The following is a 27,076-nucleotide window of genomic DNA, read 5'->3' as shown; positions in this document are numbered from 1 at the left end:
ACATCCAATGTAAAGTCTACTTTTTTGCTTAAAGCTGATGAAAGCAGGTTGGAAATAAGACTTGGAGACATGCTGAAGCAGCTGAAACAGCTCAGTTTCCTCTGCCACCTCCGCTACAGAGATGGTAACCTCAGACTGAAGTGTTAAAATACTACAGCATTTAAGAGCTTTATTTCTGGTAAACAGTGATTTAGTCTTTCCTGGAGATCAACAGCAGCCTTACAATGCCATTACAAACAAGGACATTAATAAAAGTTGATTCCAGCATAGACATTAAGAATACACAAAGCCTATCGTACGCAGAATGTAGACAATCTGCACTGGGAAATTATTTCATATTCACAGAGAACCAGCACAGCAAAAGAGCTAAAAGCAATACTTCTGAAAGAGGGAATCACTGTATACCATAATACACCAAACCTCTTTTCAATACACCGACTTTGCATACAAAGTCCACAGTAATTTGTGGCCACACCAAAAAAAAAAAAACCACCACTACAGAGAAGTTAGCAGTAAACCTTCACACTACTCGTGAGAAAAGCCTCTTCCTCTAAATCGAATTGTTTTAAAACAGCAGGTCTTTACTTATATAATTCGTATGACAACTACAATTAATCTTTCTTAACAGGTAATCTGAATGCAGGCAAATCTTTCATTCTTATTTAAACATTTGCATCCAGCCTGCTGAAATGTCTGCCTTCAGTAGTATTATGTTAATTTACCTGACATCAAGAGTATGAAATTTTCCTTTCTTCTGATTTCAAAGATTTGGATATAAGAAAGGTCGCATTATCTCATGATTCAAGTAGAAATCTTCTTTAGACCCTGGAAACAAAATCCAAAATGGGCCTTAAAACCATTGTGGTGACAGAATTCAAGCAGAATGTCAAAAATAATTACCTGCAATTGACTACCCTGAAAGTGATCATACAAAAGCATCTTTGGATTTAAAACAAAAGAAAAAAAATTCCTCAAGGATTGAAATTCAACCTTAAGTTCATTTGCCAATTATTTTGCATACTTGACCTATCAATTTGATAATATATGAACATACATAATATATAGCTGCTCATCCAAACTGAAAGACAGTTGTAACTAAGAACGAGATCATCAACTATACAGAAAACACTTTATAGAAATCAACTGATTTTTAAAGTTATTTTTTTTCCCTCTAGGAAAGAGATTTACACCCAATTTCTTCTGGCTAGTGTATTAAATCAACAGGAACAAGAAAATTTCCAAATATTGATTCTGCACTAGGCCAGTAATAAACTGCATGCAACAAAAAAAGTCAGATGAAAAATGTTCGTGCTTTGAAAGAGAACTGTCAAGCTTTAATGCCTCACCTCCTTTCAGACTTTCAGCGTATCACTGCTGGAAGTTACATTGCTAGTTACCACATCAGCCTATTTCCTCTCCATATCCCAGGTAAATTAACAGTCTGGATTCCTAACTTGTGACAAAAAGTGTTGAATAAACTTTCACCTTTCACTATTCTTGAAAACTTTGCTTTTTTGAATGTTCTTCTACATTGCCACAGCCTGAGCTTAACAAATACTAAAAGTTCACAAAATCTATCACAATTTTTGGACCKACTTTAAATCCCCATGACCACGTAACACACACTTTCTATAATGAAGAGTTGCACCTCATCAGGTGCAACTCTAGGCTCCTGTCAAAAGCAATAACCCCACTTCCCATCATCACAGTTATGTCCCACCCTATCCTTTCGGCAACATCTGGCAATCATACAGCTGCTGGGTGTGTTTGTTCATTTTGCTGATCCAACAGCATACTTGCCCACCCCCCCTTTYGGTGCGCAAGCCTCCACTGAGTCTGTGAACTCATACAATTGCTGGATCGGTATCAAGTGAGACTTCTCCTTTTGGCTGCTGGACACATTTACACCAGATTAGATGTAATTTGAAATGACTTCCTTAGAATTTCTCCTGGATGAATTAGCAAAATTAAAAAGAGCACACCTTCTCAGGCACCAGAATATATGCAAATACTCAAGTGCTGTCATTCAAAAGAAATCTACGAAGCTCAACATACTTGAGTACACTCCAAGAGTATACTACTGCATGTGCATTTATTAGCCCTACCATGAATAGTTTATTTGAATAAACTATTTTCCTCACGCAGTGATTGTATAAACTTGACCAATTTGTGTCTTATTATGATTCAACTGTAATAAAGTGTACAGCAAATCCTTGTAGTCAAAACAATTTATGTTTTCAGAAGTTAAAATGCAAATTCTAATATACTCTCACATACRTATTTCGGTTGACTATACTTTAAGCATATGTTTGAAAAGCAGATTGCAGTCACATAACTGAGAAGCACTATACTGTATCATGTAATTAACAGTATCTGATGCACTTGAAAGCCTAGACCTAAATACAGTTGTTTGCAACAATGGAAATTACAAAATAGGAGTTAGTCATATAAGAAGCTTACTCAGAGAGGAGCCCATTATTTTATAAACTTCAAAAATACTATAAACTCCACATTTGAGTATGTTAGATTCAGAAGAATGGCTTGTAACAAAAACAAAATTGTCTACTTCCTCCTGATGGTCAAAATAAGCTTGAAAGCAGCAACTGAGTAGAGTAGCTTGACCCTGCAGTAATAATCTTCAATAATAAATTTAAGTTAACCACATTACTGCACTGGTTAAACCTTGATACCATAGAGAACTGCATCTTAACTTTCTATTAAATCGCTGAAGTCATAATTGTATGAATTTAAATCCAGTTCACTCAGATGCACAGGACCATCATCTGGCTAAAAACTCTGGCTATACCTTAACATTATCTGTACCAATTAAAAGCTAACATACACACTCTTCCTTAGAGCAGACAGTTTGAGAAGAGGACATTTGAAACATCCCATACGTTATGCAGGACCRAGATGTAACAAGACTTCTAAAATTCTTCATTTTGATAATATTGTACTGACTCAGCAGCAAAAAGACAAAGATGATACTTTTTACTGAGCTCTACAGAATCTGTAGCCTTGGAGAAAGGGGTGCAAAGCTAGCCAAATCTCTCCACACCGCCTGTTGCTGCTGCCCTGCTCTGTGAAGGCCACCAGCTCTCAGAGAAGTTCTGACCTGTAAGACACGACAGCCTCCTAGCTCAGTGCCACACGCTCAAGTCAGGGCCCAGAGCTTACACAAYGCTGCCTGACAAGGGCCTATTCCAGATACATCTCCAGTGCTCCACTGTGGCCTAAGGAAAAAGACAGTTTTATGGATGCTCTTTTCTGGCACAAAGGAGCCGGAATTGGGACTGAACTCTCATCCCAGAGACACAATGACTTTTTAAAACACATTCTACAAGCAATAAAGCCCAGAGACCTGACCACCTCAGCCTTAGCACATGGTGCTCATTCTCCGTTTTACAAAGCAGATTCAAAGTCACCTCAAGCAGACCTGAGAATAAAACCAAGTCATATGACGCATAGAAATTTCACACGTTCAACCACATGGCTTTACAGTCTTATTACCAATATAAGAGAGACATACACAGCTGAACACCTATTTTAGTCATTGACACCTACAATGACTATTTTAGTCATTGCCTCACTATTCTTCAGCAAACTCAAGGCAAGACTCATGTCCTTAATCACCAATCTTTGCTGTCATGTCAAGCCCACAGCTGCGTATTTTCCTCACAAATGTGAATCAACTCCCACTTTGATGACTGATTCACAAACCAGAATAAGACACACTTACAAGAAATATTCTATTAACTACTTAAAACGAATTTGTCAACCCCAGCTGCTTGTGACTGCACACTGACATTTCTTTCAGAGGTCACAGCTCTGTCAGTACCATCAATTTATTACTCCAACATACCCCAGTTCAGAGTTGTGGAAGAATCCAGGTGAAAAARAAAATCCTGATTTTTTTTTCCTTGTTAAATAAGTCATTTAATTGGGACGACTAGAAGAATACGTAGAATATTTTTCCCCTTTCAGATACAGAATGACTAGGAATTCAGGGGCTTCTCAGTGATTTTAGAACTATTTATATATTCCTAAACAATTTTGGGCCAAATAATCATATAAACCTATTAATATATCTGAGGCAACACTCAACAGAGCAGCTTTAAATCTCTGTAGATCTATGCAACTGAGGAGTTTCCCAGAGCTGGGGGAGTGCCTAACAGTATTCAAGCAGCTCACATCTCTGTTCTTCTACTAAGAAAAAAAGGTCTTGGCCAAAAAAATTAAATATTATGCACCAAACAGGTCATTTATAGAGATTAAACTCTGATTATTCAGATGCACAAGTGCAAGCTAGAAGGCTGAATATATTAAGGCAGTAGCTGCCTCATAGCTCCATAGGACTGAGCAGGGCTATAAAGCCGTGATTGCCCTCATGCAGATTACAGTGGTGTTCTGGCAGAACTAACAACTAGCATGAATGACAAYATAGACTGCTTCTCAAAGCCGCTCTCCAGCTGCCAGATTATGTCAACATCATTAAATACGTAGGGCAAATGGGTCCTGGCACATCTAATTTCACTAGCTTTTCAATGGTTAACTGGTAGGCACCAAGTTGAGTTTACAAACTTGAGTATTTCAAAAAGAACTGCCACAGCCAGAGAAATRTAGAAATCAAAAAGATCCCATCTCTTCCCATGCCACATCTCAGGAATTAACCCACCAAACCTGTGAAATAACTACATGGCTGAGCAGCTTAGTCAGCCCTTGAACATGCCCTGCTTCTCTAAAACCTTAACTGAAAGTGCCATCCGCAGCTGCACTGTAAAGCACAAAAAAGGGGCAAGGAATGGCTAGAATTACTCCTCCTCTCTCTCCCACAACTATTCCCATATTAGCAGGGATTTAGACAGCACAAGAAAAAAATCCTGGCTAAGCAGTTACTGCAGAACCAACTCTGCTAACGCTGCAGAAAATGCTTCTAACCATGTGAATATTCTGACTACTGAGATAAATAACTTCATAGCACATATCTGAGCATATTTACAGTTACCACTATTCCGAAAATGGCTGCAGTTTTTCTGAAAAGTAGTATTAACCCACAGGTACAGCTTAAGATACTTTTTACATTGTAAACATAGTAATACTTAGATTTGCTTGAGAAATGTTAGCACACTTCCTAGCTTCCTAATTAGCATGAACTTCTGGAGTAAATACTGAAAGGAACTCAAAAGAAGGAGCTTTTGGAGACAACTATTCTTCCAAAAAAAAAAAAAAACTCTCTTAAAAACTCACAGAGAAAGTGAATGTTAAAACTGTTGGCAGAAAAATATAAAAACACAAAATCCAGCTCTGTCTCTCGTTCAAGATTTTACTCTATGATTCCACTTTTATTCGTATAGTATTGTAATAGTATTCGTATCCATGTCCATATAAATGTAAAAGATGAACAAATGCAATGCTCCAAACTTACTGATAAAGTATAATATATATCCCACTGTAAAACAAAAATTACAGACCATGGCCAAGCGTGCAAGRCAAAAAAGTTACTATAGCTCAACTCGACTTTAAAATTGTAATTTGACTTCTCCGTGAAAGCTTGAGTACTGCCTAGCTACTAAAGTTGTAATAGTTTATGACAATTTCTCTTCCAATTTTTAGCTAATTCAAAAGTAGATTTTATAAAGTTGATGATTACAAATAACACAGGCAACTTTTGACATACACACATAAGGTATTATATTTCTTAATTTTGTACCCAAATTATAAAATTGTGGAATAAATACATTCAAGTTTTCCACTATTAGCGCTGATAAGCAGATAATGTTCTTTAGTAGCCTCCTTACTTCCAGGATCATAATGAAAAATAACCCATGTTTACCTTTCAAATAAACCAACTCTTATAACTACCATTTTCCCAAAGTTGTACTATTTTCTTCCATCCTGTTCTTCCAGAAAAACACAAACAGAAATCACCCTGATTAGCATTTCAACTTTACCAAAAGTCTCAAAAGAAACTCATGATCTCCCTTATGGCTAAAACAAATTTTGCAGGTTAACTAGAAGTCCTTAATCAGTGGCAGCCCTCACTGTATTAAGAGATAATTTCTTATTCTATATGGAAAACATTAAGAAGGGCAGACACTATGTACGAATCTTCACGAATGCCAAGAGAGATCCATTGCGAAATTATAACTATAATCAGAAYGATGATGTGTGAGACAGGAAAAGCAGAATACAACTATGTAACAAACTTGTATATACATAGAAGGGAGGAAAAAATACCAGTTTTCAAAAAAGCYACTCAAAGTTCACACATTCCATTCTTCCAYAATACTAAGAAACACACAAATAGTGACCACAAAATCTGAAAAACAATAAATCTGCAAATTAATTGAAAAATCCCATTAATTCAAACCTACAAAGTCTTATATTTAACAATAAATGTGTYTCAGTATCAAAGTTTACTAAAAACACTAACACTGCCAGAACTGGCACACTATGTCCATTAGTACAGACGAAGGGACATACAAATCCGATCTTTAAACACGAAGTAGTCAGAGCTTCTTCTCATTCCTCCTCATATCATTTTTTGAGGTAGGACATTAAAACAAATAATCCAGCAGTTAGGCCTTGTGTATACAGTAGTAGCAAGCCAAGTTTGTATAGCAAATGATTCTTGCAGAAGAATGCAGGTAGTTGATTGTGGGAAAAAAAAATCTTATTTCACGAGCTCTGTTTAACTTGAAAGTCTCTTTCATACACAAGTTGGGAGAGTGGAGGGGGGTGTTCATCAGCTACCTTGCCAGGATAGCCCCAGGAGAGTAAAGCAATCTTAGTTTTATTTAAAGCAAGGCTACAATTTTCTTTCTAATTACTCATGACTCAGATGACTCTGAAAGGATCAATACTTCAGAGGCAAGATCAAAAATACAAACCAGATGGATATTAGAGAAAAAAAATGCAATCTGAATGAGGCTATGCACATTTCATTAGGTATAAAATTTTTAAATATTTTTTCTTGTCATTACATTTTTTCTACTTCATATAATGCAGATTTTTAGCCTGCCTCATTACAAGTGAAGCATGAATTTTCAAATAAGTCATTTTTATTTATATACTAAATGTTATATAACTTTGTTTTCCATTAAATCAATTAAATTTCTATTCCCTGAACAGGCTTCATATTTGTAATCAGATTCATAGCAAATAGTGCTGAAAAAACCAGTTCATTCTACACAATTTTATCCCATAAACAAATACCATAAATACAGAAAATCCACCTACTTCTCACTTTGACACTAGTATCTTGCAGAACAGAACTCATTTTGGATCACTTTGCATTTTCTTCATTTATGTAGAGTACACCTTTAATACAATGTAAGGTACTTACCCTTCTAACCTGACATCAGGTAAAGATCTGTTGAGTGCAATCAATTCACTTGCCATTAAATTAAATTGATTTATTTTAAACATTTCTTTCATTTTTTCTTGCTCCTCTTTCGGAATGACCACAGGCTTCCCCATCTCTCCAGGTCCTTCATGTGGTTTTTGTATAGGTTCTGGAACTAAGAACAAATTCATTAAAATGCTAGTGACACTACTTTTATGCTTGCTTTTGTTTAATTTATTTCATTTTGAATTGTAGGAGAGTTCCTGTTTAAAATGGAGTTCTAAAAGCATCAGTTTTTAGAAGTGGAAAAAAATATATATGGAAACTTAACATAAGTTATTAAGTCTTACTCTCAGACACTACAATTTCATTTGGAAAAACACTAGGGATTTAAATCTATCATTCATCATTGTGTTCTAACCATCTTTACTATAAAGTTCCATAACAACAGATATTTGTATCCCAAACTTTTCTTGCATACACAAGCTTTCAGGAAAAGCTGAATTTTTACATACAACAGTTTTAGTTGTAATTTTAAAATTACAATTTAAAATAAAATTGTAATATTTAATATATTTCCACATTTCTTGTTTTCACAGAATAAGACATGGACATTTACCGTTTAAAAACATTTCTCTCAGTTTTACTAACACTATTTTTAGTTAATATAATTACATTTCAGAGTTTCGCGTTAGTACTTAATCATCAACAGAAACAGTAACACTAACACATGAAACATTTTTTAAAAAAATAAATCATCAATTCAAATATCTGTCCAAACTGCTGAGGGAGAAAAGTAGAAAATGAATTCAGATTCTTGGAAAAGCTTTTAAAAATAAAAGAAATGAAAAAAATGAAATGCTAAAACCAACTACAGATATGTTATAGTTTAAAAGTATCTACTGACTTTTCCCTTGAACTGTTTTAAATTCACAAGTAATGAATTGAAATATTACTACTTTATAAATTCAGCACAAATTGAAAAAAAAATAAAGAATCTAAATGGAGGCACAGTAAGTATTTTAAAGTAAAGGCAAAGCCCTCAGTAATAATATGCCTAAATTGAAATCATCTTCAATTTTCTGCTAGGACAGCATATTGTAATCAAAGTTTATGCCGAGAGCAAACAGGCATGTAAAGAATAAACAAGGAGCAAGCCTTCTATTTTTGCCAAAGCAGTGAAGACTCAAAATCCATACATACTGATGAAAAACATTTTGCTGGTTTGCATTTAACATTAATCAGTTACAACAGTAATGTCTTCCATATGAGAAGCTTTCATTTTCAAGTATCGTAAGTAACTGCACTAGTGCGGCAAAGCAGTAACATTTAGCAGAAAAAATCCTCCCAGTATGGATTTGTATATATTTCTTTTAACCATAAATCTCCCTTTGATTGTACATTGATCCATATATTGCTAGAAGTTGCTAGCCAGACAATCATATACAGAAAATTTTGATAGAATTAGTGTGCCCAAGTAGATTCTGAGCCAATTGATTTAAAGCACTTGTTTTAACTATGGTTTGAAATAAGCAAGCACAAAGCCTTATTTCAAAAGTTTGTCTTGCATCTTTACTTCCTAAAATAAGTACAGTTTGCACCTCACTGGTTAAAAAGTATCAAAACACACTAACTTTCAATTGCATAACTTTTTAAACTGGAATTTGTGCTTTTTTTGTTAATTAGCATAAAGTAATGGTATATAATTGGGCAATTTAGGCTTACTTTTTTATATTCAGCGTATTCTTAACTTTATTATGCCATGTTATCATCAATCATTTTTTCCTTAGAATTTAGGAGCCACAGTTGGATAGAAAATAACTAAATGAGTGCTTAACACAATTTAGAGTGATTAAATGAAAGTCATCTGAACACAGTTATACATAAAAAATAAAACTTGGTAAATTTATTCACCATTTTTTCAGCATTCTCAAGGGAGCGCATTCTTTCCTATCCCTTCTATTTGTGATTTAGAAGAAAAAACATTTTAAATATTTAAATTTCCAGTTCTGTTCTTAACTTGAAGCATACTAGTAATTAAGCTTAACAGTTGAATTAACTGAAAACTCTAATCTTCAACATTTGCAGATACTGCTTACCAATTTAGCAGCTCATTTAGCACATCAATGACCCAGACTCAGGTGTGCAGCTATCAACTTTCACTAATTCATTAGCTTAAATTTCAATAGTGATCATATCGTTAACCTAAATGAGGTACTCCTTCCCATCTCTTGCAGAAAAATCCATCCACAGGAAAATATTCACATACATTTTACAGAACTCAGTAGAYGCAAAGACAGGCAAGTTTGGCATGCAAGCATAGAGATGACTTTCCAAGAAGGGTTAACTATCTTGTCTCAAGTTTCTGCATTCTCCATAATCTGTTTTCACACAAAAACATTTAGTTTTCATGTGCATAGAGACCAACCAGTCTTCCAAAATGACCAAYGCACATATGCTAAGAATTCAAAGAGCAGTGCGCTTCTGGTCAATGAACTATGAAAAAAAGTGTTTTTTTTTTTTCTCCTTTGAAGGAATAATTACAAATATGCTACTTATGATATACTTCTGGCAAATAGGCGTTTCAATGCGCAGCTACAAGTTTTGGAGCTGAATGAATGACTTAATCACCTCTTCATCCAACAGAAAATCTAGTAATGTTTCTCTAGTCATTTCTCCTCATTTTTATCAGTAAAATATTAATTTTTAGGAGGTCATGATCTTTTATAGATCTTCATAAAAAAAACAAACAAACAAGAACTCTTTATGTCTATGGTATATAGACAAATTCCCTTTCACTAGAGAATGTGCCTGATCAAAAACAGGTATTTCAAAACCTGAGACAGCTTAAAGCTTTTTTTTAAAAAAAAAAAAAAAAAAAAAAAAAAAAAACTACACTTCCCTGGTATGTATGCAGGTGCCACAATAATGGTAAACTAACCAGAACACCAAGTTCAGTCAGCCTGAACTGACCGAACAGCAATTACATGAAAGCCATTTTGACAAGAAACTTTTTTTAAAAAAAAAAAAAAAAACAAAAAAAAAAAACTACACTTCCCTGGTATGTATGCAGGTGCCACAATAATGGTAAACTAACCAGAACACCAAGTTCAGTCAGCCTGAACTGACCGAACAGCAATTACATGAAAGCCATTTTGACAAGAAACTTTTCTTAAGAAAAGTTTCATCTCCTATGCACAGCTCAGCCTCAGTGGAATAAGGCTGATTTATGGGAGATAAGGTATGAAAAGCTCCTATTTTCAAGGATCAAATCACAGTCCTGTCTCTTGAATCTGCTTACCTTTCCTCTTGGGATTTTTAAGTGGATGAAAATATTCAGAATTCTGAGATTCAGAATCACAGGTTCCATCTTTATCAAAGAGCTCAAATTCAGAACAGAAACCTTGATTGCAAGATTTCTTGATTGGTGCTTTACAAAAATGACTAATCTTGGTTAAAATTCTGTTATCACCCCAAGAAAAGAGTGTAAATAGTAAACAGCTGAGCTATCACAGGACTGTGATATCAATCTTTAGTCTGAAAGAAGAAAACGCTTTTTTGTATAGGTTCTAATCACTACATAAGTGGAATGCACCATGTGGAGGAGAAAAAAAGCCAAAAAGGATCAGCTGAGAAGTTTATTTATTAACTATATCAAGTGCCAAAGCTGAAAGTTTCTTTGCATTCATAAGTTTAAGGAGCCTATAACCTGGGGTAGGGAAAGACTAATTAGGTTTTCACTGAACTCAAGATTTTAGAGCTGAGGCACAAGATTCTTACAGAGGTAAGACAGTTATGTAGAAGGTCTTCATTAGCAAAACTGCAGTACTATCCAGGCCTTTCCTGGCCTGGATAAGAACCAGTTTCCCCCCACCGCCTTTTTTTTTCTTTCTTTCTTTCTTTCTTTCCTGTGTGTGTGTGTGTGTGTGTGTGTGTGTGTGTGTGTGTGTGTGTGTTAGAAAATGGCTTGAACCCTTTCTTTGAGTCTAGCACTAGTTTACATTTATCGGTAAGTTTTATCCTATCTATGAAGTCTAAATTGCCAAATCCCCATCTGTACGAAAAACAGTACTTCACAATAAGTTATCTGAATTATAGGTTTGGAAAAACTACTGTAAAACATGAATGAGGCTTCAAAAGGTTTGCTCTTTCTTTTCCACTTTTAAAAACCTTACACTTACAGCAACAACCTTCTATCATCAACCATTACTCTTTGTGAATCTGATGAACCAATCAAAATTTGCAACAGCAACAACCATTAGCTGCAAAAAGGAATCATCATCCAGGAAAAATTTCAATAGGAAGAACAGCTTGTGACTAGCTACCCTCAGGAGGGCATAAACAACTGTAATAGCTGGGCAAGGAGTGTGTACCATCCAGCTCTGCTGGGTGGGTCAGAAGGTATGAGACAATTGCTGAGAGCTGAGCCCTGGAGAGAGCTTTCCTTGGACCTCCCTCCCCTTTACTGATTGCTCCCATGGTTGCAGGGAAGAAAGAGCAGCAGGAGCAGCCAAGACAAGCACAGACTCCCTCCACTCCTTCTGTAGCTGAGCTGATCCCAGCATGAATCACTTATGATCTCACTTTCCCAAACACACAGAACCATAGCCAGGCAATCTCTTGAAGTTGCTGCTGTCTTCAGCCATGATAGACGGCATGGGAAAAGCCTTAACCTATAGCTAAGTCATTCTGCATTACTCCAGTCCATCATATTCTTCCCTGTAGTATCATCATACAATGACCATTTTTCAAGCCATATTACAGTTCCCCATAACCTTTCCCCTTTTCCTTCATCTTCAGTATTTCCCAGTTCTCTGCAAATTCCCGAGGGAAATTCCCAAATCCTGCTCCTCTTAAAATTAATTCTAGGCAGTTCCTGCAACCATCCCAGAACTTCCTAAACCTCAATGTCATCCCAGAGCACACAACTACCCCTCAACAATGCTGAAACTGCCTTCTCAAGCTTCCTCCGCCTCCAGCAGACTATGCAAAAGCAGGCAGGTACAGCCCTCTCACTAGTCAGCCACAATCCAGCTTTGTTCAAAACAGCTCACTCATTAAGCAACAACTGTGCTGTTATTTAAGAAGAAATACAATCACATTCCTTTATAGATCTTCATTTGAATAATTTGAAAATGTAGTGATGGTATACCTACCATCAACATCAGGCTGCAACTGAAGCTCATAATATAGAATACTGATATTTTATGCCATCAGTACCGGAAGGAAAGATTTCTCTCAAAGACAACGTAGAGAATGGCTCTTATTGTCATTCTGCAAAAGCCTCTCCCTCCGTTTTCTATGTTTGAAACCTAGAGAGAACATCCTTTATGAAAGTTTAAACTGGCCAAAATTTTCCTTAACATCATTTGCTCCTACTGAAATATTTAAAGATTAATTTTTACAACTAGGTAAGCACAGCTTAAAATAAGCTTACCTACTCCTAAAATAAATAAATTTATATATTGAGTAGATTTATTACATGCTATGGAGTGCTTACACAAACTGCAAACAGGGACTATGTACTGGAGCAACATAGGCAGCAAAAGCGTATAAATTCAAGAAACTATGGAATTTATATTAGTACAAAAGTTACACCGAATCACAAGAAGTTGCTCAATTATGGAAATGAATAGAAGAAAATGAAGCTAAAAAGCAGATTTTGCTAAAAACACCACAAAAGATAGCCTCAATACTATTGATTCTAGGCATTGTAGTGGGAATAAATCCACCAGACTCTAAGTCAGTAAACTACTGAAAAAGTAAGAATATGCAAGATAGGTATGCAATTAGGTTAAATGGAAGCAGCAAAATACCAACTACAACTGTTGTTTCCAGCAGACATTTCTGCATATCCTGGAAAGCAACATCGAAAAAAAAAATCAAGAAAAATGTGCAGAACAGTGTGTAATATGCACAAGGTTATTATATACAATATTTGGGGGGGGGGGTGAGGGAGAAAGAAGAGGAAAAATACAAAAGGCAGCTTTTAACACCAAGTTGAGTATGGCCTTCATTCCAGCCTTTCCCTCAGGCTGGAATGAAGGCCATACTCAACTACTGAAACTAAAGTGGGATAGGGAAAGTCATAAAATGAATCTTTAAAAATTGCGTATTTTCCCCCTTTCAATACATTCTAAGAAACATACTTTATAACTTTATAAACAGAAAAAGTTCTTTGGCTTCTCAGCATTTCAGTTGGCACACACTGTCCAAACCTAGCTCTGAACACAAAATCCTAAGCTTCCTCAGATGTGACAAATCAGTTGTTACATAAAAGTTTCACCTCAAACAAGTCAACTTATTTTACTACCTGGTTTGAAATATTTTGCAAAACTTATATTGTCATTGTATATGTATATATGTATAAACTCCCAATGACTTCATGTGTAAAGCCATTTGAAGTTTCAACATTTATTTAATCAAACCAAGTCTGAGATACATACTTACAAATAAATCAATATAAACAAATCTAACTGCTGTTGGTTAACAGTAAAAGAAAAATATCTAGTTTGCAAGACAGTTCTGGAAAAAGCCTGGCATAAGTTATCTGCTTAGTACCCCATAAAAACTTTGAGAGGAATACAAAAAGTAGATCAGTTACTGAAAACCACAATACTAGCCGTCTTTGTTTCTATTCTGAAGAAATTTTCTCAACTTCTGAAAGAAGAGAGTAAGGTCCTATAAAGAACATGCTTTCTACATAACCCTAATTCATCTTCTAGTCATTTCCATTTACCTTAAGAAAGGTCCAAAAAATAAAAGATACGCAACTGAAAATTGAAGCCCCTTCTGCAAAGCCAGTGTGCTAGAACCTCTGTACAAAATCTTTRCCAGCAGTTGTGAAAACAACATTTCAGATGTACTAAGTGTTGCATTACCAGATTCCTATACAGTACTGGTCTCTGTGGAAACTGATAAGCCCATTTTGATCATGGGCAAGGGAAAAAAAAAAAAAAAAACACTTCCTAAACATCTCCCTGATGTTATTCTGTAGCAGAGGAGAATTACTTTCGAAGCACTTCAGAAAGTTTCACAATGAAGTCAAAATTATCCATACCAGATGTCAACAGTTGAAGAAGATTTTCTAATAGAAAGTATAAATAATCCTGAGTACAGTTGGCTGACCAGACTTAACTCATGCCTCACTGCATGAGTTTCCAGTAGCTACAGTGAAACATACAGCCACACCTTTACTGAACCTACACAAGCTTTATACTTTACAACATTCTTGAACCCTGCCAGCAAAAGAAGAACCATACCACAAACTTAGGTATGTTTCACAAATGTCACAGAGGTGGCTGCTGCCCACAGTTGGGAGTGCCTACCCTGAGACAGAGCAGAGGTGACCTCTCCTAGAGTCCACCTTTTCTCCCACATATGGTGACTGCCCTAAAACAAAGTTGGTAAGATAAATGGAACTGGCATTCAAGCCTGAATGTCATCCTCTGACTGGTACTTGAGAAGTAGGATAATAGTAACAGAACAGAGTAACTTATCTGAAGAGCTTTACCATTGAATAGCACAGATATCACTTTAAAAAAAAAAAAAAAAAAAACACACAAGATTTTTCATCTTTATATCTGTTTTTATTCTAGTTATTGTGATAGATTCATTTGCATTCCAACATTTGTTTGGTGATAAAATTGCTGTCCTTGGTTATATTCACTGGTCAAATTTTGACTTAGTTTATTCTTGTTTGTTTGTTACCACTACCATTATATTATGTTAATGTTAGCTTACGTTCCTGAACTGCTTATTGCACATTTTTCATACACATGCTTAAAACCTTACATCTTAAATGAGCATCTGAATCTACAGCATGTATCTGAGAGGGAATGTGCTTGAATTCCATAGTGCTTCAAAGAAGCATTGGAAGTTTTGCAATACGCGACTACTTTAGTATTTGTAACATTGTGGCAAAAATCAAATGTTTAAAAGAAGTGTAATTTTAAATGAGCATAATTTAAAGATTACCAGGCAGAAAACTTACCATCTCCAGCAGGCAGGCCTCGTTCTTTTTTCTCATCACATTTGTTGCACTCGCTGAAGTAAAGCAATAGAAACATATCCAGAAGGACCCAAACCAATGAGGTGGCAAGGACCACCTTGCAATATGCAAATTTTCTCATGGCACTTTAAATCAAATACAAAAATTAAAAAGTATAAATAAAAATAGCAACCGATTGCTTTAATCCAGTTTGAGAGACCACGTTCTATACCTGGAGAGGGAAAAAAAAAAAAAAAAGGTCACAAAAAGGTTACCAGAGGATAGAAGCTAAGAGTAGTAATTTTAATTATGTTCTAAAGGTAATTTAATTATGACAAGCCTGTATGTATCTAAGTGAATGTTCTATGCATGCCTGTGAGATTAAAAGAACAGGGTCAACCAAGGAAGCAACACTTCAGTCCGTTACTATATTAAACAATTTGGAACAACTTAACCAGGAACATTCACGTCTGAGCTCAGCAAATTCAACTGACTGATATTCCTCATACTTACCCCATGCTGTACAGATTGACCTTCTGTGACCATCACTAGTAATAGTAGTCTACAAAAAACTTACTTACATAAAGTCCAATAGCATATTAAACTTCAGTCATACAGGCAAATGCTTTGCTCTCAGCAAACCCAAATAAGTATCCATTTTGGTAAAACAGGATAGTAAATAGAGCAAAGCAAGTAATCACATGCCACCACGATCATTTACTAGACATTCAGAACCTCAAAACTTCACCTAATAAATTGACACTTGGAATTAATTTAATCATTTAATATTTGACTACAGAGTAAACATCTGTGCCTTTTTCAACAAGTACGAATTCAAACTTCAGAAATTCAGTTTTTAAAATCCCATTTTGTCCTACTCAAAAGCAAATTTTGTTACAAACATTGCTGTTTTCCATCACTGATAAAAAAATTATGTGTGGGGGGGAAAAAGTTAAGATCAGCTTTGGACTTGTTCACTTACACTAACAAAAATATCGTGTGTGTGTGTGTGTATATACACATATATATGTGTGTGTGTATATATACACAYATATATGTGTGTGTGTATATATACATATAATTTAATCAAGAGGCCCTCCCCCCGCCACACTGCTGCTTTGTGCATTACACAGTTCATGTTATACAGCTTGGCTGTACAGAATTCTGGCTAACTGCTACCGCACGTAAAATGAATAAAGTTACAATTTGTCTAGGAAATATTTCTACCACACACAACTTCCCTTATGTGTCATTTCTTCTGTTTCCTATTAGCAAAGAAGTTTCTTTACGGTAAGAATTATTCAACACAACATCCTCCTAAAGTATTTCCCAATGGGAATAACTCGCTAGATAAAACCAGAATTATAGATACTCTAAACTTGTAATAGTATAAACTTAAAATACACACACACACACGCACACAGAATCTTACATGTACTTTGACCCTAAACTTAAGTATTTTTGGAAAGGAGAACTTATAATCATGAGCTGTGATCATGCAGCAACCTCACCAAAAAAATCTGTATATTATTAAGACTACTCTTCCTTTTCTATTTCTTAATCATGATTTACTTCCTACTTTTATTTGCCTCTTGGGGGAAAGTACCTGATTATCACCTTTCTAAATATGACTTACTTCCTCCTCTCTCATGCTCCACAGACAGTTATGTCTCCACTCATCCCAATGCAAATGGTATTGGATTGGATGGCACAGCCATCTAGGAGCTTCTAATCTTTCACTTCTGCAAGAGCAGGAGAGCGCATATCCCTCCAGTTCCTGCACAGGTATGCATCAAATGCCGAGAAAGTCTTGCTTGGGATAATCTTAATTTGCAACTACACGGTTTTGGTTRACCAGACTTAACTCATTTACACAAAGATGACAATTTAACATAATTACAGATACTTCTCTAGGTCTTCAGTAACATGATGATAAAATAACAAATGAAATTATCCACAACAAATCATTAAGCGATATATGTTAAGAAAAACATTCTAGCTTTATATACACAAAGATGGGCCCTAAGCTCGGAATCGTGGAGTAGCACTAGACAACTTTATAAAACTATATGCTTGACGATCAGTAGCAGTGAAATAAAAATCAGATGCTAGGGATTAAGACAAGAACAGAGAACAACAAAAGAAACCCCATCACTGTGGCATTATACAGTATCTGCTTTCTTATCTCGAGTGCTATATGAACTTCCAGGCCTGCCATTTCAGAAAGAATGCAAAATGATTAGAAAGGACAAATTAGTAGGGATGATGATGAGGAACAGCTTTGATACAAGTTAAGTGAAATGAGTAGCATTTTTCAGGGCTGGAAAGGAGATAACATAAAACTGGTGATAATTCTATAAAATCAAAAGCTGCGTGAGAAGGTGAAGAGAGGACAATTGTTGACTGTTTTTTCCAATACAAGTACTAGCAATTAAGTGAATTTAGCAGCAAGAGGGTAAAAAACAAAGGGACGACACACCTCACAAAACACAGTTACACAGTGGAGTATCTTGCCACAGTACACTGCCAGTGCTGCAAGTCTATTCTGAAGTTATTAAATGAGAAGCCCTCACCTCTAATTCAGAAAGTCCCCAACATTTAAGTCATTGCATACTGGAAGGGCATAGTGAGGCTTCCAAGACCATCCACTTTGAGGAATAAGGATTGCTGGGCAGGACTTGTCTGACAAAGTGAGGCAGGTAGCATCCTGGGGAGATGCTTGTACTTTGTAAAAGCAGCATTACTGAGGCACTTCTCAAGTGCCTGTACAACACAAACATATGCAACATGGCAAAAAAGTAAGAGGAATTAGGTCTGCAGCTATGTGCAGACTTGTATTACCTCACTGGGATTACAGATATGTGATAAAATAGCTTATATGACTGGAGTGTCACAACTTATGGATATAGGCTCTGCAGGAAACACAGGCTTGAATGACAAAGAGGAAGGGTTGCACTATGTAGAGGAGTGACTGAAATGCCTAGAGCTCTTCCTTGGAATGGGTGGTGAGCCAGACAAGGATTAGAGGATAGATTGTGGCAGGCATCAGCTATGGACCACCTGATCAAAAAGAAAAAAGTAGATGAAGCATTCTTTAGACAACTGCAGGAAACCCCATGATCAAAGGGCCTAGTACTCGTGGGGGCTGTAACCACCTCAATAACTGCTGATAAGCCAAGCAGAGCAACTGATGAGGCAGTTGATCTGCTTGACTTGCTACTCAAACAAGAAAGAATTCATTGAGGAGGTGAAGGTCAAGAGCAGCCTTGGCTGCAACAACCACAAGACTGTGGAGTTTAGGATCCAGGAAAACTGAGCAGGATGTTACAAACCTGAACTTCAGGAGAGCAGATTTTGGCTCCTTCGGAGTACACTTGAACGATCCTTTAGGAAACAAAAAAAAGCCCAGGAGAGCTGACTGATCTTCAGCGACAACTTCTTCGAAGTGCATTAACAGCCCACTCAAACGCGTAGGAATTTGAGCAAACATAGCAGAAGGCCAGGACAGATGAACAACAAACTAAGTTCGAATGCAAAGAGAAACCCACAAAAAGTAGAGACAGGTCTACCTTGAAGGAATATAGAAACATATTCTGAGTCTGCAGGGAGGTACTCAGGGAATCCTGGAATTGAAGCTAGTTAGGAACAAGAAGTACAATAACAAGGGCTTCTGCAAGTACACTAGCAGGCAAGGAAGGCTAAGGAAGATATATGTCCACTGCTCAGCCTGGGGCAGCAGGCCTGGTGGCAATGATTAGAAGTGGTGTCTCATGACCAGCAAAAAGTAGTCATCAAGAAGAATAAGGAGAATCTGGAAAACCATCTGCTGGTCAGTCTTACTACATCGCTGGCCAGATTATGAAACAAAACCTGCAAACTACATCTGGAAAACAAAGAACAAAAGGCAACTGGTAACAGACAGCATGGATTCACCAAGGACACATCATGCTTGAATAATCCAGCAGCTTGCTTTAAGGAGATGACCAGTTTGGAGGACAAAGGAAGAGCAATGAGTGATGTTTACCTTGATTTTAATAGGGACTGTGATAGTTTCCCACAGTCTCTTTGTAGGAGCTAAGTGAGATGTGGCCTGGAGACATGGACAGCCAGGTGGCTGAACCATTAGCCTCCAGAGGGTCTGATCAGTTGTACAAAGCCCAGCTAACAGTCATTTGTTAGTGGTGTCCTTCAGGGATCAGTAACAGGGCTGATACTGGGTAGTGTCTTTACCAAGACATTGGGTGATGGAACAGCATGCACCCTCAACAAGATTGCTTGTGACAACAAACTGGGGATGAAGTGTGCAGCTGATACTCAGGCAGGGTACTCTGGAATGGCCAGAGGTAGCCATTTCAAGGGACTTCCAGCAGCTGGAGAAACAGGCAGACAGAAACCAAATGAAGTTCAATAAAAGGAAGTGCAAAGTCTGGCACCTGGCATGGGATAACCTGATCATCCATATAGGCTGAATGCCAAGAAATAATGTAGAGCAAGACCTTTGGGTCCTGATAAACCAAAACTTCAACACAAATCAGTAGTGTGTCCTCAGAGCAAAGAAGGTCAACAGCAAACTAGGGCTATATTAACAACAATGTAGCCAGCAGGTTAGGGAAGTGACTCCTCCAGTCTCTTTGGCATGAGATCACAGCTGAGCAGCATGTCCATTCTGGGTACCCCAATATTCAATACAAGACAGGTACTGACATCGCAGTAAGTTTAGCAGAGGGCCACAAAGATTGCTTGCAGTCTGAAATACAATACACAGGAAATGGTTCAGAGAACTAGGTTGGTTCAGCTGTCAGTACAGATTGCTAAAGACAGATGTTAGGTAGTTGTAGACTTTTACAACCTCTAAACAGGACAACGTAGAGAAAACAGAGCAAAGTCTTCTTGAAACAAGAGACAATTGCCGTATTCAGATTAGATACAAGGGAAACCTTATTCACAGAAGGGAGGAGACAGACACCTGATCCCACTGGACCTACTTCAAGCAGAAGGTTGCACAAGATAACCTCCAGTCACTCCTTCCAACCCAAATTATGCTATGCTTTTAACAAGGTTACTTAGGACTTTTTGCAGTAAGGGCATGAAAACTCCTACTGATGGAGCCCACAGCCTCCCTGTGCAACCTGTTCTGTATTTGACTGATCTTGTGATTTTTTTTTTTTCTCCTTTAGGTCAAGGCGGAGCTTCCCTTGTTTTTGTTTATGATCACTCTTATTCTCCTGCCATGAACCTCAGTAAAGAGCCAGGCTCCATTTTCTCAGCAGTCTTCCAATAACTAAGAGATTATTTTTAAGCCCTCCCAAAACCATCTCTTCAAGACTAAGCAAGCCCTCTTCTTTCAGCCTCTCCTCAGCACACTTAGGCATGTGCTCCAAGTGCTGGCCATCTCAGTAGCTTCTGCTTGAACCTCTAGTTTATGGACAGCTTTTTTGTAATCTGGAGCAGGGAGGAGAAAGAGGGATGTCAAAACTGGACATAACATTTCAAATGTGGCTAGTGGAAAGATTTGTGCTGTAAGGTGACAAACTAGATTAAGGAACATCTATCAAACACAATCAAGAAAAAAAGGCTATTTTAAATACAATTGTTTAACCAATTGGGTTCACTATGAAGTCTACACAACATTTGCATTAGCACAAAGAAGGGAAAAGACATGAAAGCGGTAATTGGCAGGAGTAAGTCCAAATCACTCCTTTTGTCAAAAAAAAAAAATCCAGGCTTAAACAATTTGAACAAATCCTGTAACCACAGCAATAATTCCCAGATGTATAGGTTTAATAACTGCATTTGCTGCTAAGTAATATAACAAACAAAAGGTTTTTGCAAGTATTTTTTCTCCCTTCAAAACACTGGATAATACGTCAAAACCTTTACATCACAGAAGTAAATGGAAGATTAAAAAGTACCTTGAAAAGAGTAGGAATGGAGGCTCTAACTTACCAAGAACAAATTGAAAAGAGGAAAAAATGCATAACAAAGTCCTGTTACCTTTGAAAGTCAAAGTATGACTCCTCTCCCCTTCTCCCTCCCCTGAGAAAAGTACTGAATACACTTGATACTAAAGGGAAAGATRAGCTTTAACATTAAGGCTCTTATATAAGAGCAGCATTGTTTCACTTCCCCACCTATACAATTTTTGGTCATATACTTCCCAGCAAGTACAAAAAAGGGATTTCAGCTTCCCATACCACCAGTTAAAAAACAGAAGTTAAACTCTGTTCAGAGTCATTTTGAGGTATGAACCAAGTTCACCTTTGTTTACACTACTAACCAGTCTTAAACACAAGTATTTATAACTGAGACTTGAAAAAGGGCTGCATTGCATTTTTTGAGCTAGATCAGGATCCTGCACTACATGTATACCTAGGCAGATACAAATTTGATCTAAATCCAAAATTCCTTTTCAGTCGCTGTAACGTATTTTGAATCATTATCATTTAAAGTTACCTTGTCAAACTTGCAATCTGTTTTGCCTTCCTTTTTGAAGTTTTAAGAAACAGACCTGCTACCAGTGCTTAATCTAAAATTATTATGGTATCCATGCTGTACACTGAGTCAGATGGACTACATAAATTTAAGAAAAAAATGTTTTTTGAATTTTCAGATATGATTAGAAGGATATTGAGACAAAGTCAGAGCTCATCAAAAATAGGGCATAACATTTACTGTTTTTAAGTCAGTGGTGTCAAATTAAACCAAATGAAAAGCAATTCAATGAACAGCATCCACAAAATGTATTTTTCAGCTTCTTGATGTATTTAGTAAAAAGGCAGAAGAGACTGGCATATTCTAGTTAACATACATTAAATTTATATACAATTTTTTGATCAAATATTTAAAAGCTAAACCCAATGCATTTTATCAGTATGGACATTGTCTAAAACTCCATATATCTGAACTATTAATGAGGACTACCCAGTTGAGTGTCTGTATCTGGAAATCGAAATGATGCTAACACTACACTCAGGTTTCAGAATTACTTCTGCAACTATATTGATGTGCTTGCTTTCTTTTTACTGGTCCATTTTCTAGTTGTTAGTATTAGGTTTCAAAGTTCATTATAAACAGAATTTATAGAGTTTATAATCAACAGAGTTCATTATAAACAGTTCATCAGCCCATTTAGAGCATAAATAGCGCAATGTAGTTTCAACTCTATAARAGCAAATCTAAAAATTATCTATTTGAATCAGTCCATGTTGTGGAAGATTGCTCTGTTTAAAGAAAGGGTCTACTGCACAAAAAACACAATTACAGCTGATAAAATTCAGCAGATAAAAAAATATTAAAGAAATCAAAGATGACAGAACTGCCTTCTGCCCAGAGATCACACTACTTACTACTCATTAGGCTCCACTTGCATGTTGGATCTTGAAACACTTAGTATGAGTCAGTTTAGTACAATTCACCAACGGTCAGTTTCAAAAAAAGTGATGAGAGAAAACAGATCATATCAGTCTGGGCAGTAAGCAAGCGACTCATTAAGAGCAAACCTACTCTTGATAAAAATCTCTGAGAAATATACACCAATGTAAAACTCAATTTATATTCTTCTTGCTCTGCATGGAAGTACTACACACTTAGTTCATCAGACGGGAATTTTCAATTCAAAAGCGAGGTTTTTTAATTGACTTTTTGAAAAAAAACTACCAATTATTTCTGCTTACTTGTGAAACAGTTTCTAAAACTGGCTGGGCTTGAATGAAAAAATAAAAACAGAAATGTAAGAGTAACTGATTACACTTAGAAACCTGAGAATGAACTTACACAAAGACAGAAATTATTAGTTCATATCAGCTTTCTTAAATATAAGTTGGAACACAAATACATACATAGAAATAAAAGCTCTGTGGAGATGAAGGTCTGCCTCATCACAGAAAAGAACTGTCAAGAACTGAAGAGCAACCACAGGCTCCACCTACCATCCCAGCAACTAGTTTATAATGGCACGGAATTATGTCACTGGGCACTTGAACCATGCATATGATTCTTGTCATTCTTGTCATTTACTCTTTTAAATAAGTCTTCACACTTTCAAACTTTTATGGTTCTAAATACTTCTACAGAAACATAGTTGCATAAACTGAAGAGAAAAACTGAAGAGAAAAGCTTCCAAAACCAAGTTCTCTATTTTCAATTACTATAAGAGAATTAATTTAAAAGAAGTGGCTATTTTCATACCTTAGAGGATTCAAAAACATCTTAACTACAATTATTTAACAACTGAAATTACTGAAAAAAAAAGGTTTTTAGTTTTACAAATTGGAGTACTTCACAGATTTGGAATATTTAGTTTCTCAAATTGAGTTTATACTGAGTATGTACCATCTTGATTAAAATTTCTCAAAGTTTGGTCTAGAAATCAACCAAGCATTTGGTTAACGCTTCCAAGCAGTTCCCACTACTACACACTCTTTTCTGGTTCTCCTCCTACTCAGCATTATTTAAATAATAGTGAAGAATAGAATTAAAGTACAAGGACTACTGAGAAAGTAGCTTTCCAGTGACTAAAACCACCTTCTGTCTGCTCAAGTTTGAAGGGAAATCAACTGAAAAATACAGATTTATTCAGGCACCCTTCAGATGTTTCCATTCTCTCCTAAACCATGATTTAAAATGTATTTCTATTATGCTCAGTGACCAATCAGTATACGCTACTTAATATGCCAAACCTGGACCAAAACCCCACCACCAACTTACAAATATTTGAAAATTACTGCTTCAAACACTGGGAGTACACCGTTAGTTGAATTTAATTACCAGCATATAACAAAATGAACACAGAGATATATAGTTCCTTGAAGCTAATACCAGTACTTTTTTTTACATAGGCATTCAGTTATTGGCTATTACAGTACTGGCAAGTAAATTCAAGCCACCGATACTCAGATCTCTTCCTTCTCCAGCTGAACAGTTGATACAGCCTGGCCTGACAGGATATGGCATCCCATTCGGAAAGGGCATTCATAAGCCTTTAGATAGGTGTTTTTTCCCCTGAAATCATCACAATCCAAGACTGGGCTGCCAACACCTCAGATGCTGACTAAAAAAAACATTCCTCTTCAGAGCCACAGTGGCTTCACACAGGCGCTCCACTCCTTTGGGTAAGGGCTGGCTAGAGAACACGGGCAGCATCCTCAGCAGAGAGCCGTGTGGGCAACCAGAACTTCAAGAGTGAGAAGCTTTTGCTCTCAACAGCAGCGCAACAATTCTGATGTTGGCAGTAGCACTGCACAAGGCTCACAAACAAACTCTGAACATACAATAGTTACTGTCCAAAAATGCATCAGTAAAACTTGTTTGAGCCTTATGCTGTTTTTTGAAAGATTCACAAACGGTGTCCCAGCAGGTAGCTTTTTCAGTACAGGAACGACCCCTCCTCCTCCTGACCAGAATCTCAGAGCTGCAAGCTGACCCCAGTCTTTAGGAAATCTCTGCAGAGCTGTGTTAGCTGGTCTTCCTGTTCCAGCACTCGAGGATTAGAAAAGAAAAATCCAAGCCAGATCAACACAGTTCCAGGTGTTGATCCTCCATTTCTCAAGGAAATGAATTCTGTCATGACATGTGCTGCAAGCTCACCATTACTCAAAAGATGTACAGTTTTTAAAACTAAGTAATTTTAACTTCTCCCTCAGAGGTAAATGCAAACCACCTTGGTTCTTTTAAGCAACAAAAAAAGCTGAATTATCCCAAATTTATCTTTCAAAGGGACAGTTTCACAATGGTAGAGAAGAGGTTATTAGTATATCAGTACACTCACCATTTGCTGTCTGCAACAAAAACCTGTAAACACCTCCACATTATATATCCACAAGTTCGTGACGTGTGGTAAAAGAGCACCAAAGGCTTCTAGCTAAAAGCAGCATTAACTGGCCTCTCAAAAAGTATGCTCACCAACACCAAATGCAGACAAGCAGTGAAGAGTTTCTAATTATCAAGAAGTTCAGCCACACATGCAGAAGAGACTATTTTAAATCATCTGACAAGTGCAAGATGAGCTATAAGTCAGACTGACTACCTGATATGACTCCTTTTAAAGTTAAAATTTCTGCTGAAAAAAACCTGACATTTACTATGGAGATGGCAACCTTCTTCAAGCAATCATAGGCACTAGATTAGACTATGACTGTAAAAAAAAACTCCAGCAGCTGTTCCACATTCTCAATATTCGTGTTTTCTATTTTCTCTTACCATATTTTTGCACAGTGTGCAAAAATCAAAATTTACTTTTTTTTTTTTTTTTAATTCTACACTAAAATGTCAAACTGTAAACCCACTTTTTACCAGCTTTCTGAGACTGGACTAAAATAAACGTTATCCTCACTAACTGATCACTCTTCTTACAGATGTATCAAATACCCAATAGAATTTTCTGCAGTCAATACTTTCTTCAGTCACCACATGTCAACAGTTACAAACATTGGGTGATGTTTGCTTTTGAACTGTTCGAGGGGAGAAACAGCGATTCCTATTGAAATCATGGAGAGCCACAGACAAAGTGGGTTCAAACTTACTCCATATCCTAGTATTAAGATTCAAGTTAAAAGGGAAGAAATCTAAAACTAGCAACTCAGGTGTCAATATTAAAGAATTGTAAGATCCAACAAGAACTCTTTCACTACTTGGAGAACAGGCAAGAGGACTCACTGTCACCCAGCTAGTTATACATTTTTAAAAAGACTGTCAAAGAACTAAGCAGACTATGAGCTAAAAATCAAGGGATCAAAAGAATGATTTAGAAGACATTCTTGAAACTTCCCTCATATGTTATTAGATGTCGTTAAATCTTGCAAGCTAACTCTCAAATGTTTTAAAATACCCTAACTGCATAAAGCAGCTTTTTTCTTTAGATATGTATCAAAAGAAAAGCTACAGTGGAATAAAATTGTTCATTAATTCAAACATTGTAAAGATAGAAGACATAGAAAAATAGTTATCATTAAGGATGTATCATTAATGCCTAAGATAATTTGGATGAAAAGTAGAGTCAGCTAATTAGCACCAACTGTCCTTACATGAGGAACAGTAGAAACCTCTAATCCTGATAGCCTTCTACTGTAGATTAATAATTCAGAAGGGGAACTTAAAGAAATAAAAAATATGAATGAAGGCTACTGACTCATTACCACAAGGAAATTGAGAAACAAAATCATATAAAAAATTAAGAGCATTATTTCTCTACATTCAATGTATGTGGAAAATGTTCCAAACAAGTAGGTGTTCTAAAATAAAAGCAGCTTTGAAAACAACACAGGTAAAGAAAAATAAGTGTTACACGCTGGGGTCATAGGTGTTCGTCCTAGACAAACTGGATGGATTCTGCCTAGCAGATACCAAGTTTAGAAGTACTGAATAGAATAATACATATGACCAAACATCAGGATTGAAATAATAAGGGAAATGTAAGTTGCCAAAATAAGGGAGACAACTATTTAAAATATTGTGTTAGATTTTCTTAAAAAGAAAAAATAATCAAAAAGTTAAAATCAATTGCTTTCCATCCCTAACAGTAATGCGGAAGACAATAAAAAATAAAGTGTTTACGGCCTTTCCACAGTAACTAAAAATTATTTGATTATGAAACAAGAGACATTGTATTCACCAATATATAGATCATTATTGATAAAAATGACATAGCTGGAATATCTCCTATAAAAATTTGTAATCCTTCTCCATTTCTAACTTTCCCTTTCCCCATTTATAGCATTTGCTTTAGGTTTTTTTTTTTTTTTTTT

The 27,076-nt window shown here is 36.3% G+C and overlaps 1 protein-coding gene across 1 annotated transcript in view; it reads right to left on the bottom strand.

Moving 5' to 3' along the window:
- GALNT1 (polypeptide N-acetylgalactosaminyltransferase 1) overlaps positions 1 to 27,076 on the bottom strand; it is a 65,554-nt gene that overhangs the window by 33,638 nt on the left and 4,840 nt on the right. The window contains exons 2-3 of the mRNA XM_085310711.1: positions 15,339 to 15,567; positions 7,346 to 7,520 (exon numbers count right to left, since the gene is read on the bottom strand). Coding sequence (XP_085166837.1) covers positions 7,346 to 7,520; positions 15,339 to 15,477 — 314 coding nt within the window. The 5' untranslated portion in view covers positions 15,478 to 15,567. The remainder of the gene's footprint in view (positions 1 to 7,345; positions 7,521 to 15,338; positions 15,568 to 27,076) is intronic.

Source organism: Rhea americana, unplaced genomic scaffold (genome assembly GCF_003343005.1).
Source record: "Rhea americana isolate MKP2758 unplaced genomic scaffold, rheAme1 scaffold_324, whole genome shotgun sequence".
Taxonomy (NCBI): domain Eukaryota; kingdom Metazoa; phylum Chordata; class Aves; order Rheiformes; family Rheidae; genus Rhea; species Rhea americana.
Note: the sequence above shows the minus strand (reverse complement) of the source record. Positions and strands in the feature narration are given on the sequence as shown.